This window comes from Chaetura pelagica, unplaced genomic scaffold (genome assembly GCF_000747805.2).
Source record: "Chaetura pelagica isolate M959 unplaced genomic scaffold, ChaPel_1.0 scaffold90, whole genome shotgun sequence".
Lineage (NCBI taxonomy): Eukaryota > Metazoa > Chordata > Aves > Apodiformes > Apodidae > Chaetura > Chaetura pelagica.
The window spans coordinates 1910611-1927603 of NW_009953496.1; the positions used below are offsets into that span (position 1 = coordinate 1910611).

General features: G+C 40.1%; 1 protein-coding gene across 1 annotated transcript in view; it reads left to right on the forward strand.

The window, feature by feature from the left end:
* Positions 1-79: 79 nt before the first annotated feature.
* Positions 80-16993, forward strand: part of CLVS2 (clavesin 2) — a 50232-nt gene continuing 33318 nt past the window's right edge. Inside the window, exons 1-2 of the mRNA XM_009999099.1 lie at positions 80-468; positions 10735-10909. Of these exons, the coding sequence (XP_009997401.1) occupies positions 80-468; positions 10735-10909 (564 nt within the window). The remainder of the gene's footprint in view (positions 469-10734; positions 10910-16993) is intronic.

Below are 16993 nucleotides of genomic sequence, written 5' to 3' on the forward strand. Positions count from 1 at the left end.
CTCCGGGGGGCAAGCGCCCGGGAGGCTGAGGAGCGCCGGCAGCAGAGGAGGGGAGGAGGAGGAGGAGGAGGGCAGCGCCATGACTCATTTGCAGGCAGGTCTGTCTCCGGAGACTCTGGAGAAAGCTCGGCTGGAGCTGAACGAGAATCCCGACACCTTGCACCAGGACATCCAGGAGGTGCGGGACATGGTCATCACCCGGCCAGATATCGGCTTTCTCCGCACCGATGATGCCTTCATCCTGCGATTCCTGCGGGCCAGGAAGTTTCAGCACTTCGAGGCGTTTCGCCTCCTGGCCCAGTACTTTGAATATCGCCAGCAGAACCTGGACATGTTCAAGAGCTTCAAGGCCACAGACCCGGGCATCAAGCAGGCACTGAAGGATGGCTTCCCTGGAGGGCTGGCCAACCTTGACCACTATGGCAGGAAGATCCTCGTGCTTTTTGCTGCCAACTGGGACCAGAGCAGGTAAATATAGGGCCACCCACCCACCTTAACCCCTTCTTTCCATGGGCAGTGCATGCAGAAAGCTGTGGCAGAACAGAGAGATGGTGGGTGGGCAGCAGGGACACACCCGGCCGTGCTCACAGGGGTCTGGGCAGCAGTCTGTAAGGCAGAGGCAGGAGAGAAAGAAAAGACATGTATTTTGTGGCTTAGGGCCTTTTTAGCTTTCCCATGCTCTAGGCTCTGAATTTTGGGAGGGAAGAAGGAACTGCTTGGGTGCTCCTCTCAACCATCTGATAGGAGGCTTACATGCTTTTGCCTCCCCTTAGCTGAAGTGATCTGGCATGGTAGATGATGTGCTTACTCCCCTGACAAAGGCTGGTTGTGATCCCTGTGCTGGTCTTTCTGCTTCAGCACGCAAAGCTGCTCAAGTGCCATAGGAGAAAGTGGGAGATGCTGTGTGCAAAACAGGAGTATCCGTCATGGCCTTTTAGCTGGAAAGTTTGCCTGTGCAGGAAGCTGAAGGCTCTGAATCCTTCCCCTCAGCCAAAGCAAGCTCTTCCTGAGCCACTTGGAAATGTCAGTATGGAAGTTACAGTAGCCACTTCTTTTCCCCACTCACCCTGCTCAGAGTGTGAATTCCCTTAATAATAAGATGCAACTACACAAAGCTACTGAATTGAAAGAGATTAGTGCTGTGCTCAGGACAATTTATAATCCTTTCTGGGGCCATTCTAGTCTGAAGATAACTTAGCAGGTTGACCCCAAAGCTGTCCCTCATCATGTTCCTTTCATTTAGCAATTGGCTTGATACTATGTGACACTCCATGGTTATTCTACATATTGCATTGGGTGTCATGCCCAGTTTCTGCTGCAATCTAAAATTACACCCACAAAAATTTGCTTGAATTTCAGTACATGACATGCAAACGAAGGAATCCATTAAGAGTGAACTCTAAAGCATGCTCCTGTGAGCACTGCATGGCTTGCCTAGGCTCCCAGCTTGAGACCAAGTTTAGGATCTGAAGCACTTCTTAGTGAGAAAACTTAAAATCTTGCGAGTTGCCTTCACATGAACCTGCATGGTCTCTTGTGCAGTCAGCACGGGCTGTGTTGGTAGCCATTGCAGGGAGGGACCCCACAGCTCCTTGCGCCAGTGTTACAGGTAGGGATGAGTCTCTGCCCAGAGGGCTGCTAGTGCTCCACGGCTTTCCTTCTCTCCAGGCTGGGTGGCCGCATCCACGCTGCCTATGGGGAGAGTTTCTTGGCCCTTGCTAGCCCGTGATACATGCCCAGGAACATGGAGAAAGCTGTCAGGCACAAATAAAAACTGTCCACGACCACACTAATGACTAGAGAGTGAAGATGAGCACATGCAGAGCTGAGGCCAGTGTCCTTTCCGGCCTTCAGTTTTCTGACAGATAGAGCCAAAGAAGCTTTGTGAGGAAGCAGTGATGATGAAGCTAAGGACTCTGTGAGTGTGCTTCATTCCTCACTTAAGGACATTCCTTTTTTCCCATATAAGGATGAGTTCAGCTTTTAAAAACAGCTCCACAAACGGTTAAAGATCCCCAAACAAAGAATTAGTAAAGAAATGGATGTTTAGGCCTTTTATTAAGTCATACATCTGCCCTGAAGAAGTTCCCTTGTTAAAGGTAGTGTAGTTTACTCAATACTGTTATTTCTTGTTAATGAAAAAAGCCCCAAAGCTTTATGTTACACTTTTCAGCTCATTCCTTCCTAGTCAAAATAACACCAAGAATTAAAAATTCAAGGATAAACCAGCATTTAAAAATAATTGTCATGTGAAAGAATAGGGTTTATTTTCTTATTAATTTTGGATGTGCTGATACTTAAACTACATGAGATCAGCTGACAGAACAGTAAATTTATTGTGATCTTTTTTCATGAGATCCTATTGGTAAAACTATTATTATTTGTGTTACAATAGAAAAGTGACTGGGATTCACCAGGGTACCTAATGGCTGTATTTGCATTTGGGTGCCTATTGCTCTTCCACACTGCCTGCTCACAGTGTGACTCTCCTCCAGAGCAAGGGATTTGTTTTCAGGTAGACCACTCAGACAAAGGGGAGAGAACTGAAGCCCAGCTGTGGGGAGTGGCTTTCTCCAAGGAACGTGAAAAGTCATTGACAGATCTGGGAATGGAGTTAGGTCACTTTCCTTTCTAATTAATTTAATGTCTTCCATTATCTCATGTTCAGCAGCTGAACCTGGGAAATGCTGTGTGTGGAACTTTGACTGGAGCTGCTAAGCAGTGTGTTTCAAGCTTATGCCTTAACTGACTTGGGATCTTGTAGTACATAAACCAGTGCTCCTCATACAGCAGCCCCGGGAAGATTACTTCTTGTAGTCTGTCTTGTTAGGACCTCTTCGTATGCTTCATAAACTGAGTTAATAGAGCACAGCAAGCCTCCAGTTTTATCGTGTGTACAACTTATTATGGCCAGCATGTAACAATTAGAACTAAAAAGTTCCAATTTGTTATTTAAATGAATAGCAGACATACTACAGATGATTTATATAGCACCAGCTGCCTATGATTTACATAGTTCCAATTAGAAAGAGTAACATGGGAGGCAAAAAATTCCTATGGTAAAACAAGCCTGTGTACTATTTGTTATATCATTAAATTAAAGCATTGCCTGAAAACTGTACCAGATGTCTTACCATCTGAATGACTAAATCAGACACGCATTTAAAACAAATAAAAAAAATGGAGAGGTGAAGGATAAGGCATTGAGTAACCCACTGCCTTTTTAATGGGACCCTGCCTATTCTCCACCCTGTCTCTATCACGAGGAAAGGAAAGATGGGAGGTATTCCTGTCAGAAAGCTGGATAGCACTCATGGAGGGATCAGCTTCCAGATTGTTAGTTCATAACTACATTTGGTTTGTAGGTGTGTATGTGCATTTGAAGACTCTTAATGTGTCCAGCTGGGCAAGTTTTTTTTTTTTTCAGTTAGTGCCGTAACGGAATTCAGCCCTCAGTGGCAAGGGATCTGTTGTCAGACATGTTCTGCTATATGCTTCGTGGCACCTGGATGCATATTCCCTAAGAAAAATGGTCCATTTTGATTGTATTTATTTGAAATATTTTCCTGTATTAATTATCTTGGAACTTTTCCTAGAAAGTGCAATAGAAAAGTGCAGTGATACCAATTCCTGTCTGTGTCACAGTGACCCAGTCAGCTCACACCATCCTGCTGTTGCATCCATGCTGTTGCATCAGATGAGTTACAGCAGGCAAAGACCGAGGCCACTGATTTGCTTTCTAAACTATGCTTTCATGTGCAGAAGTGCTAGAAACTTTTTCCTCCCATTAAATAAAAATTTAAATTCTGTAGTTATTGGAAGACTGGTCTGCTCCTCAGCTCACTATTAACCACAGGCAATTTGACAGGGTATTTTTCAAGCTCTGATGGAGACAAGTGTAACAAAATTAATAGCAATGCTACCAATAATAACATACAAACAATAACAAAGTACCTGGTTAATAGAGTCAATTTTTTGTTTGGAAGTAATATGATAATAATAATAATAAACTATTGCAACACTGTAATTTTTTTTTCAGCAGTTTCTCCTGCTGATTGATGCTCTTTTATTGTTTCCTAGCTTTGCCTCGGGTATCTACGTCTGCCTATTATCATTTGTATTTAGACTGTGAGTGTTGTGGCTAGGACCTTTTGATCACTGCTGATGTAAAATTTACATCAGCTGAATCTTCGTCCAATGGCTGTTAGACATTGGGCTAACATAAGGAGTCACGAATGGTATTAAATCTGAATCTAAAAGTTAATATGGTAAAATATTTTAAGCAGTTTCTATTTTTCTAGACATTTTTGTGACACTGGTGGTGCTTTTTGGTTTTAGAATATGGGCCCCCAGGGCATGCTACCACTATTTATGGAGAACAGCTGTAAGAGAAATTTCAGTTCCCCATCTTTTCAGCATTCAAACCCAGACTGACAAACCAGGAAGATCTGAGACATCATTTTTAGATGTTCCTTTATGTATCTTGGAGGCTCTTGTTTCACTGAAATTCTAAAAATATTACTTTGGAACAGTAGGTTAGAAATGAGCTGATGGCTCAGAGTCTTCACTGGCTTTCTCTTTTAAACCACAGTGGCACAAGAGCTCGTTTGACATAAACCTTTGCTTGTCCAAATGGTGATGAGCTTAAAATGCAGATTGTGCATTCCTGATGTGGTTGGGACTGTCAGGGGACATGTGGCTTAAATTCAAGCAAATAAGACTTACCATTCATCTCTTCTACTTAACAGTTTGTATCCTGGGAGGCAGACTTGTGTCACTCAGTTTTAATTCTCAAAATGAAATTTCTTTATATTGAGGGGGAGATTACAAATAGTAAAAGAGATAGTGGGATAACTGCCAAATCAGATTATCTGTTACTCAATGCAAATGTGAATTGACTGTGACCAGAATCTGGCTAAACAGATGATACGGTGGATGCCACCCACCCTCAAAATATAAATTACTGAAAACAGCTGACACAGCTGGATTTGACATGAGACCCTGCATTCTCCCTGCCTCTTCTTTTTCTGTTGGCCTGGTGGGAACGAAGAGGATGCATAGACCACATAACCAAGAGGTAAAGGTGAAAGATCATAGTGAAGTACTGCAAAGAGTTGATAGCAGTGTCTGCCAGACTGTTTTCTCCAGAAATCCTGGGAAAAACTTTTAATCTGTTCATGACCTGTAAGAAATTCTCAAATAGCTTTTCTGTAAAGGGGAAGTTGCTGCCACTGTTAAATTACAAGAGAATGGGATGCTCAGTTAATTGTTTGAGCTGTTCAGTTCATCACAAATCAAGACCTCAGTGAGAGATTACCCTGGAAAGTTCTGTTCCTGTGGCAGAAGTGGTAGCCATCCCAAAGCATTTGAAAGAATCACTGTCAGTGTGGCTATTAACTTGTCAGGTTTTCCCAGGCTCATTGCTTTAAAGTCAACCTGAATGAAAAATTTAAAGAGGTAGCAGAGGGTGTCTGCATGCCAGTCCCCGCATCATTTGAACTCAAGCTGGGACCCACATAGAAAAGAAACATTACGCGTGCATTATATATATATATATGTGATAATGTATTTCCAGCATTTGTTGTTCACATTAACAACTGGGAAAAAAAGTTTTCTAAGTTCTCCAATGAATTAAGCATGAATCTTTAAATAGAGGGCATTAAATACATTTAAATTAACTGTGAGTTCCCAGTTATCGTAGCAATTAGTAATACCTTGCTCGCTACAGTACATCCCATAAGAGCGTGTTTAAACAAGTGGATGCAACTGAATTTAGCCATAAATAAATAAGGATTTATTTCTGCACAGCTGAACTCCAGGGTACTACAGAATATGGACTTCAGCAAATCAGACCCCAGCACACCCTACTTACCTGACAGGTCTGGAACAGTAATTGTAAAACCAGGGCCAGGACAAAATGAGTGGCTTGCTGTCCCCTAAATACATGCTGTTACTTAACACAGATTGATAAGAATAAAACAACTATGATTCTATGATTCCCCCCAGACCGAACACCCATGGTCTCTTAAAATAAAGACTAATATGTTGATTTTTTTTTTTTTCTTCTTTAAAGTAGAAAGGCAGTCAGAGCCATCTTGAACCAAATTTATTTTACACATTATCCCATTTTTCTCCATTGTCATTTGTTATATTTCTGTATCTATATGAAAAGTGATTTCAGCATAGAATAAAAGTTTCAGCAATGCAATCCAGAGTAATTTTTTCCACCTTCCTTTTACATAGGCTTTACATTTCCCTAAAGTCCAGCCAAGGATAGAGCATATTTTATGGCAGAGCCTGTGCATCCTGGTGCTGACATGAACAGTAGTAGGAGTGAGGTGAGATGTTGGGCAGCATGGGGCTGGAGTGGATTAAAGATGAGCCTTTACTGAAATAACTCTGTGCTGTGTGAAAGCTTCAGTATAGTTTATTTAATAATGTTTCATTTTCTTGGGCTGTTCAGCTAATAACTTTTGAGTACTCAGCTTGCCATTTGCACCACCAAAGATTTCATCTGTCACTCCGGGTTTATGTTTCTGGTTGGTCTCAGCATGTGTCTGGAGTAAAAGCTGCTTTATATACCCACTAATGGATTTGTCTTGGTTTTCTGTACTTTACTTAAGTAAGGCTTCAAAACAAAGTGAAGAGGTCCATTACAGAATGAAGGATAGCTGCTATCTTCAACTAATAGCCCTGAAGGGTATTTGAGGGGTAAGCTTGGTTTCTAGTGACATGTTCCTGTGTACTCCTGATGTGGCTTTTTAGACTTAAAGAGCATTTCAGATACATTCCTCTGGCAGAAAATATTCTTGCTTGCTTTTAGCTAGACCTGTGTTCTTCAGGACTTGTTTGTAGTAAGACAACTTTTTGTCTTTTTCAGTGGATAAACATACGATACCAGCATTGTTGCTGTGGACTGTATTTCTTATGGTGAATATGCCATAGATTTGTGGAGGCCCAGCCCCACAACCACTGGTTACTCTTTGTGGTGGCTGAAATCTTGGTTTCCTTGATGCCTGACAGTTTTTCCATTGACTTGAATGAATTCAGAACTTAATAATGTGTATTTGTGTTTACATGTATCCATCTATATATTTATCAGATAGGTATATACAATACATTTTATGGCCATTCTTAGAGACCTGTTTTGCCTCATAAAGAGAGAATCTTTATGTCTGATGCACAAGACTTCTAGTAGTCTTGTACCTCTAGGGAGCTGTTAATCAAAGGCTCATGATGACTTGAATTCCTTAGGAAGGACATCAGGAATCTGCATCAGGAACTTGTGACTCGTGTTCTTGGCTTGGATGTAGGACATTTGCAGCAACCTTCTGCTTCATGGAGCTCTTCTCCTGGAGAATGAGATCCTCTGAATGGGGCAGTATAAATGTCAAGTGGAGTTGAGGCTAATTTTAGGATTTGAGTATTTCTTGTATGAGCTCTGATAGATGGTTGTCCTCAGACTGAGACATTAGCTACTCTCCCAGTGTCTCAGCTGATGAAGTTTCTTTTCCCATGGGAATGCCTCTTACAGGGTACATCTCCATCTAATTTCATGAAACAATTAAAAATTAGTATCTCTGAGACCTCCACCACCCTTTGGAGGTAACCAGAGGTGTGAAGGCAGTTGGCCACTCTCTTAGTCCAGCACTGATGCTGAACATGACTCTGTAAGCCTCCTTCCTTCAGGCTAAACACATGTTTTAACCCCACTGCTGGCAGTTGTAAAAAATGCATGTTGTACAAGGGATTTCAAGTTCACATGCTGATAGGTGCCCTCCACTCTGCATGCAGCACTGCTGTATTGGATAGGTAGACTGTTCAGCAAATATGCTTCGCAAACTAAGACTTTATTAGCATCTGTAAAATTGTCTATAGTCTTCATGCTGGCAAACACCCCCTACACATCCCATTATACATGTGCAAACTCATTTGGGAAACAGCTGATAAATTATTTCATTTTTTCTCGGGTTGCTCTTTGCACTGTGGTGCTGGTGGTGTTTGGTTGTTTGCTCATTCAGGGCCTCAGCAGCAACAGTATCATTTTACCCATGTGTCCAGTGGTTGGGCTTGGGGGAGCTGCTCTGCCTGGATGGAAGGGGAGCCTCAACTGTGCCATGCCTGAGATGTGGGCTCTGCCACACCAGCCTCTGTGCCCCCAGGCAGGTAGGCCCAGGGTAGGCAGGATGTTCCATAGAATTGTTTTCCTTGGAGAAAACAACTTTAAGTTTGAATCCAACCATAACCCAACTCTACCAAGCATTAACCTAACTCTGCCAAATCCAATGCTAAACCATGCCCCTAACCACCGTATCTATATGCTTTAAACACCTCCAGGATGGTGATTCAACCACTCCCTGGGCAGCCTGTTACAGTGTTTGATAACCCTTTCGGTGAAGAAGTTTCTTCTAATATCCAGTCTAAACATCTTGAGTAACTTGAGCCCGTTTCTGCTTGTTCTGTTGCTTGTTACTTGGGAGAAGAGATCAGCTTCCACCTCATTACAACTTCCTTTCAGGTAGCTGTAGAGAAAGATAAGGTCTCCCCTCAGCCTCCTTTTTTCCAGGCTTAGCAACCCCAGTTCCCTCATCTGCTCCTCATAAGACTTGTTCTTCAAACCCTCCAGGTTTCTCTCTGCTGCAAAAAATGGGGTCGTGCCTAAAGGTTCTTTGATGATCAAATTGTGCTGACAATTTTAAGTATCCAAGTTTTGATTACACATTTCAAAATTGTTCTTAAGGCACTTTTTTCTTTTTTTTTTCCCCCTCGTGGATGAATTTCCATTTACAGAAATGGATTTTTTTTCCTATCAAAAGAAAATAGAGAATTTTAGTGCTTTGAGGATTTCCATAAGGAAATTACAGAAGTCTTTTTCTTGTGCTGTTTTCTTTCCTAGTTGAAAAAATCTTAACAAAAAAGAAGGAGCATGACAAGCTTCTTGTAAACATTAGATGTCAGAAAAGTAAAACCATAGAAAAAAGTTAAAAAATAAAAATGAGAGGAATGAATATGAAAACTTTTATCCCAGTCAACCAAATGAAATTCAAAACAAAATAAAGGTTTCTAAAATGAATAAAATAATTGTATAAAATAGTGTTTTCCCTTTTGCTTTCTGGGGAGAAGACACTTCCTCTTGTTCAGTTGTGTTAGGCTGACATTGAGAGACCTTTTCTGGGAGTGCATGGTAGGGAAGCTCACTGAGTTTTATTTGGCTAAAAGAAAAGATGGGGAGGTGTGAGGAATCAACTAGATGAGATTAATTTAATTTGTGTTATTTCCTTTTGCAGATACTTTCAAATGTAGTTATGCACAGAACAGAACAGTGCATGCATATTAATGCAAGTAGAATTTAGTATAATTTAATGTAATTTCTAAATATGCACACATACTCTGCTGTATATGCAGGATGGTGAAGGTTTCTCTGGGAACTCATAAGTTTGAGAACTGTGTTTTGTGCCGTTGTGGGATACTTTTAAAGGGCCTAATTAAAAAATATCTGAACAAATACTGAAGTTTTAATTATTTTATTCCTGGAATATTTGCTTTTCTGATATTTTCTGGTTTAGCTTTCTAATGCTGCATCTGATACTTCGGTGTGGACTGGCAAATTTACATATGTTTCACTATTTGTCTTACTTTAAAAAATGTTTTTAGATAAAAAACATAGTTAACCTGGAAAAAAATCAAAAGTTAAACTACTACTGCCATATCTCTTAAAAACCCCCAGATAATTAAGGTGCTTTGCCTTTTTTAAAAAAAAAAACCCAAACAATAAGCTAAACAAAATGGATTAGTAACTATTACATGGCAGTCTAAAGATGACTTTGCTGTATATATTTAAGTTGTTCATCTGCTGTAGTAGGTGCTTGAGCTTCAAAAAAGAAAGATTATACTCAACAGGGCTTGGCAATATTAAATGATGTGATCTTTTTACAAGGTCATCAATCTAAGAAAAGATTATGTGCATTTATCTGAAACATGTAATTACATATTGCAGGTGGCATCCTTGTATCCCCAAATTTAACATAGAAAATTCTAGGACTGATGAATACCATGTTCCAGACTTATTCCTGAAGCCACATAATTTGTGTACCCTCAGAAGACAGTTAAGTAACTGCTAAAAGGTTGCTATTGCTCTTAACCAGAAACACCTCAAAACCCTAGTGTACGTTACTTTCTGCTTTCAAGATCCTCGAGGAGTCAGCCTTATGTAATACCCTTTGTAGATTTAAAACATCACCCAGAGAAAGGAACAAGGGGAGCACGTGGAAATTCCTTTTTAGCTGATAACTTTGTAGAAGCTGTTATTTCAATCCCTTGGAAAAATATAGGAGTAAACTTTGGGTGTAAGCTTCTTGTGTTAAGACTCAGGTTTTGGTATCGTTATGTTTTCAGAAAACTACAATTTGCATAAGTACATTTGTACATGTAATAAAATGCAGAGATATTAAATCAGATCAGGAGACTAAAGAAAAGATAAAAAATGCTTTTGGTGTGTAATATTATTGTAGTTTTTTCTGGCTTGGCTGATGGTCTCAATGTACATAATCCTGCTCCACAGGATGAGTTCAACTGACCTGTTGAGACTTTCCAACTTTACATACCCATGAATTTTGACAGTTTGCATTCCTTTGTTTTAAAATTTTGACAGGATGTACAAAGAAATGAAACTCAGAACTCCATGTCCGTGGTCATTGCTCCTTTCCTAACTGAATCTCCCCTTAACATTCACAGGTACACACTGGTGGATATTTTGCGCGCCATACTTCTTTCTTTAGAAGCCATGATAGAAGACCCTGAGCTTCAAGTGAATGGATTTGTTTTGATTATAGACTGGAGCAACTTCACCTTCAAGCAGGCCTCTAAGCTCACACCAAGCATGCTTAGATTAGCCATAGAGGGCCTTCAGGTAACCTTTTCTTTCTTTTCTTGATACTTCTTCATTCTGCAATACATTGCAAATCTAGGTGGCAAAAAAATCCCAAAAAAACCAAGAATCCAAAATTTTATGAATGGCAAAGCTATTAAGCCCCTTAAGGTATGGGCAGAGGGACAAGCTTCAGAAGCACAAGCTAACCTGGGAGCTCTGTCGGCTCACTGCAGAAACCTCTGGTGTGTAGGTTTCTTCTGCCATAAATAAGTAACTTTTCTGTCTTTATTCCAATGGGTCTGGCTTCCTGTAACTTCAAACGATAGCTTCTGCAGCAGAAAGTTTCAAGTAATCAATTCAACTTGTTGTTTTGCATAGGGCTAATGAAATAGGGGTTGCTACTGCTGCGCTTGTTTTTTTTTGTTGATTCCATCGGAGACAGGCTCTGCGTTCTCTGTCCTCAAAAGTGGAGGGCACTGTGATTAGGCAGTTAACTGGGACTGTTTACGTACTGAAAGTTCAGCATGTGCTTTGCTCTTTTGCTGGGTCAGGATTAATTTAAGCAGCAGCTTTTGGGACTGAGTATACAGTGATTTAAATTTCTTTCTGCTCATTGTAAATGCACTTTACATGGCACAGGCACATTGGTGGAAAGGATGCTGAATCACTCTTGGCTGTCTCCTATGATCTTTAATGCTTATTAAAATGAAAAACTAGAAACTGTAAAGTAGTTGTTTACTGTGCCAACCTGAGTTGCTTAAAAATACCAGTAATTCACTCCTATGGCAGTGTGCCTTGGTTTTGCAAGGATGTATCCTCCTTTTCTGTGATGTTTTTATAATGTATACATTTTTATTACTCATAAAACAAAATAACAGCCTTATCTTTGAACTTTCTCACTCTGATATTGTTATTTTTGAAGAAACTTCTATAGCAGTAGGATGGAGTTTTGATTTAAATCTTGAAGTGGCTTAAGCATTATTCAGCCTGCTGTTGCACACCAAAATGTAGTGATAGTCATGAGACAAAGATCTCAATTTTCATTTTGTTGCGTTTCCTTATGCCACAGTGGGATTCCATGGTCCTGAGAACTACATCAGAAGGCAGCAGTGAGATCTATACGCTTAATAGTGCACATTTTCTTTTACTGCTTTCAAAGTTTTCTTTTTTGTGCTGTTTTTTTCAAAGTTAGTAATTCTTTTCCTGTTAAGAACATGAATAAATATTTCAGTAGTCTTTCTTTTTAAATGGTGGCGTTTCTTCTTGGACATTATTCAGAGATGGTTATTTTGAGAGCTGCAGTGGATAATTGCATCTGAAAATATGTGTGACCTACCAAACTTCAGCTGGACTCTGTGTTCTTCTGCTGTTGGTTGCTTCACTGCTGAGTTGAGGTGAAGTCCATTGGCTTGATTCACTCATTTGTACATTTGAATAATCTCAGGCTGATGGTGACCAGCACCCAAGACATAATTTTTTGCCCACTGTTTCCAGTCCTGTTTATTCTGGGAATGTACATCTGGGCATGAAATGCTCCAGAAGAGGGAATAAGAAGGCATTGAAGTGGCAAATGTAAGATAAAACTTCCCCAACAATTGAGGAACCTGGCCTCATCTGTGATCAGTATGGTTATCTGTAAGCAGCAACTTTTACCACAGATCCTTTGAAGAAATCCATGAGTCGCTGTCTTATTGGGGAGAACTGAAGATATGAGGGCTAACATTCTTATAGTAGCAAAACTGACTGTCTCTCTAGTGGTATTTTCCCATTAGTTATACTACCTGGGGGCTTGGTTTTTTGTTTGCCCCTTCCTCTCCTCCCATCTTTACTTTTAATTAGACATTTTTCTATGTGACTATATGTTACAATCAGTGCAAAGGGCTATAGAAAACTGTACTGAGCATCTTGGAGGGTGAATCTCACTTCAAAAACAATTGCAATCAGGACGGAAATAAAAGGAAATCATGGTAGAAGGGTGGTACAGAGATTTAATGCCTGAAATGTTACATATCCTTACTGTCAACAAGGACTGCCTTCTCTTTTATTTTGGATAGAAATGCACAGCAGAAACCTCGTTCTGAATGATGGCAAAGTAAAAAGTGCTTAGTCAGGTGGTATGAAGAAGAACAAGAACAACTCATACACACTTTTTATTTATGGTCTTTATTGTAAATACTCCTTGTTCAATCAAAGAAATAGAATTTACTTTGTATTATAAGATTTAATAAAGCTCAAGATGCTGAGCTTTACCATTTGGGGAATATAAATATTGGTCTTACTTGGGTGGAAAGGAACAGGGAATGTGGGATTAGTGACCACGGAATTTGATGTTAACCAAATCCCTTTGCCTCCGGAATGAAATCTATGAAAATCTATGAAATCTAAGCATTCTATTTGTTTAGCTTCCATAGTGAGCAGAACTCACCAAAGTGAGTTAATTATAACTGTTTTTTTTGTTTTGTTTGTTGTTTGGCTTTCTTAAGAAATTGCTTTTGGAAGTAAGATAGGTAAATACATACAGCTTCCTACTGAATACAAGTTCTGCTATATACTTTGTTTGCATATGTATACTGAGTAGGAGCATGAAAAGAATCATACCCTGAACTAACTTCTATACATTAGTAAAACCTCCCAGGTAGCTATTTCCAGGAAAAGTGTCTTTTGGCTGTGGCATTTTTAATGTTAAATGATAGTGATTGTCTGTAAACTGATGTGAATTTCCAGCATACTGTAGAAGATCATCTAGTTCCAGCCCCCTGTATGGGCAGGGGCACCTCCCACTAGATCAGGTTGCTCAAAGCCCCATCCAACCTGGACTTGAACACTTCCAGGGACGGGGCAGCCACAGCTTCTCTGGGCAACCTGTTCCTCCTCCTAATGTATAACCTGTGTTTTTATCCATTATCCCTTGTCCTTTCAGTACAAGCCCTTGTAAAAAGTCCCTCCCCAGCTTTCCTTTAGCCCCTTCAGATACTGGAAGGTGACTGAAGTCTCCTTGGAGCCTTTTCTTCTTCAGGCTGAAAAACCCCGACTTTCTCAGCCTGTATTCACAGAAGAGGTGCTCCAGCCCCCTGATCATCTTTGATCCCAGCTATGCTGTACCAACCAATTGGTGCAGTGTAGGTCAGTGCTGAATTTTAGAACAAAATAGTTTTGCTAACCAAGATGCAAATACATCCTGTGGAGGCTGGGGCGCTTTGCTGAGACTCTTTATATTCCAGCCCTAGGTGATTCCAGCCTCAGAAGGAAAAAGATAGCAATATTCTTTCCTGTGGGTGCTGGTGACTGCAGTATTTATGTTGTCCCTAAACAATGAGAAGGAGAATTTGCACTTAAAACCCCTATGCCTTCTGTAGCGAAGAACAAAAACATAAACAAATACAACATGTAATAGTCTTTATTTTGTGAGAAGTGTCTGTCTGGATTAGGTGCCTAGGTTTTGGCTCAGAGCTGTGAAATCTGAGCAGAAGGAGTGCTGAGACAGAAATCCATTCTCTGACTTCAGTCCCTTTTGTTGACTCTCCTCAGTGAATTCAATGCATGGATGTCTCTGAATCCCAGTGTTCAGGTGCTCACTTTTCAGCTACTTTCTATAGCAGAGCACTGAATTTTGGGCTTGTGAAGGAGCTCATGTTACTCATGGGAAATTCTGGGTGCTAAAAGTTTAGTTGTGTTTAGGGAAAATGCAGCAGTTTGTGGAAGATAAATGAACTGAAGATTACTAAACATGTAAAAACAACATCAAAGTTCAGAATTCCTCAGGCTGCACATAATTGGAGGTGAGGTGAATGCTGAGTGGAAATACCACGTACGCTGTCTGCATTGTATCTGCTGTAGGCTCTCAGTTTTGGTCTCTGTGAAGGACAGGATGTGGGGTTTGATGGACTTCTGATGGGACATAATTGTGTATATATATTCCACACCCCTTTCCCCCATTTTAAGTAACCTTTCTCTCATTTTACTCCTCCTGGCACTCCCATGGCCCCAAACACTGAGCTGGGAACACTTGAACAGAGGGAGGAGGTTCTTGATATGATTCCTTTTTTTGGGCTAGTCCTTTTATAGCTACCTATGTGGGCTTTTCTTTAAGTATCAAGAGAGCATTGTTTTCACAAAGCAGTTAAAAACAGTGTCAAAGACCAAAAATTAAATTTGAAAATTGTATTGAAATTTGGGGTTTATTATTAACTCTAATAAACAGCTTTGGGGGCAATTGTAAGTGAGCTTTACAAAATGTAAAATTGTGAGTATGCAAGAGACACTTATTTCATTAACTGATATTTAGGATTCTGAACCCTGGAACACTAAATCTTCTTAAATGCTTGATTTCTATTTAGCTCATAATAATAGTTGAATATATGACAGATTTGTTTTGCGTGTTGCCACTCAGGCTGTACCTCCAAACACTTTGCAAAACTGCCTGTTTATTGGTGGCTGAATATAAATGCCTTTCCTCTAGGTAAAAAGCTGGGGCAAAAGAGATGATGCACATTTAAACTGGGAATGGGACATAATGTGGGCAGGCAGCATTGTTGCAGAAGACAGAGAGGACTCTTGCTGTTGGGTTGAGGATGTTTACAGGAAGAAAGAGCGACAGTGTTTTGGGGTAAAAGGCAGGTCTTTCAGCTGCTCGTGACTTTTTTTTTGTTAACAAAGGATGGCTTTGTAAGCTAAAGCAAACTCGTTACTGTGAACATGAAAGCAAAACAGAAAGAACAGGAAGACAGCATGCTTACAGCTACTATTGCTATCTAAAACATCTTTGAAACAGCTGTTCTTGTGAGTTGTAAGAGTAATATCCTCAATCAGATTTGCTGCAATAGGGTAAGGTGAAATTAACAGAGACCAGAGCGTGGACAATCTGGTGATGAAAAGGACAGGATTTTCTACTCCCATTTTCTTTGAACATAAAATTCATCACTGTCTTACAGGGAATCTTAACTGTACATCATGGCTGATTCCCCTTTCTATTTAGACATACACAGGCAATGCTTAGAACTCACCACCTAGTTGTGGACTACATCTCTACAGCCAGCAGCTTGCAGGGTCAAGAATTTGTCAGTCAGGAACTTCCAAAACTAAGGATGCTTTTAAAAACAGTGTTTTGACTAATTGCATAGTCACAGTGCTTAAGATTGCTAATAATGAGCCTAACGAACAGTTTACTCTGTACTAGCAATGAGTATCAGTGAGCAGCAAAAAAAAAGAGCTTTAAATGTCTTTGCATCCAAAGTTAAAACCATAAAAGCACTCATTCATTGCTTGAGTTTTTTACCAGTTTTTGAGAATAAGGTTCATGTAGGGAATACCTTGAGAATACTTCATGTAGGGCTTGGGAGGTTATTAAAAAGTAACAGGCTCAATCTTCTAATGGGAGTATCTTCTGCTTTCAGGAGGGCTAGTAAATCATGTAGCTGCTTTCATTCAGTTTTTTTATCAAAGGATGAAGCTGTTTTTAAATGTGAGAGTCCCCTGAGCCCAGGACCAGCCCAGAGAGTGGAGAAAGGCTCTTGTAAGCAGCACAATTTTGTACCGGTTCAACCCATATTCTGTAGCAGAAGCAGAATGGAATATTTTTCCTAACACCTTGTTATTTTACAAGAGTTTGCACGTATTTGATCTTCTCTACTTGTAAGAAGGCCATCAAAAAGGCTTGCCAGGAATTTACTGTGGAAACAGAGTGGACTGGAAGTAATTGTTTTAGCTTCTCACTTGCTGTGTGCCTGGGCTTAGCCCGCCAGGTGAGAAAGGACTTGATAGCTGGAGCTCGAGTTCAGTTGCTTACAGGCATGTCTGTATAGACATAGTCATCATTTGGTGTGATCCCAGCAGCTAACCTGTTACCTAAAGACAGAATAATTTATTTCCTTGCAAGATACTTTAATGATGCTCATCAATAAAAAATTGTTGAATGCCTTTCAAGTGTTAATTTATTTACTCTCACAAACACTTTTAAGATGAAGGAATACTATTATCTCTCTCTCTCTCTCTTTTTTTCTTTTTCTTTTTTTTTTTTTTTTTTCCAGACAAGAGCTATTACACTAAAATATTACTGTTAAAAATGTCTGCTAATATTGGGGTGCCTGCTGTCACAGGCCGTCGTCTGATTTTCAGTCACCTTTT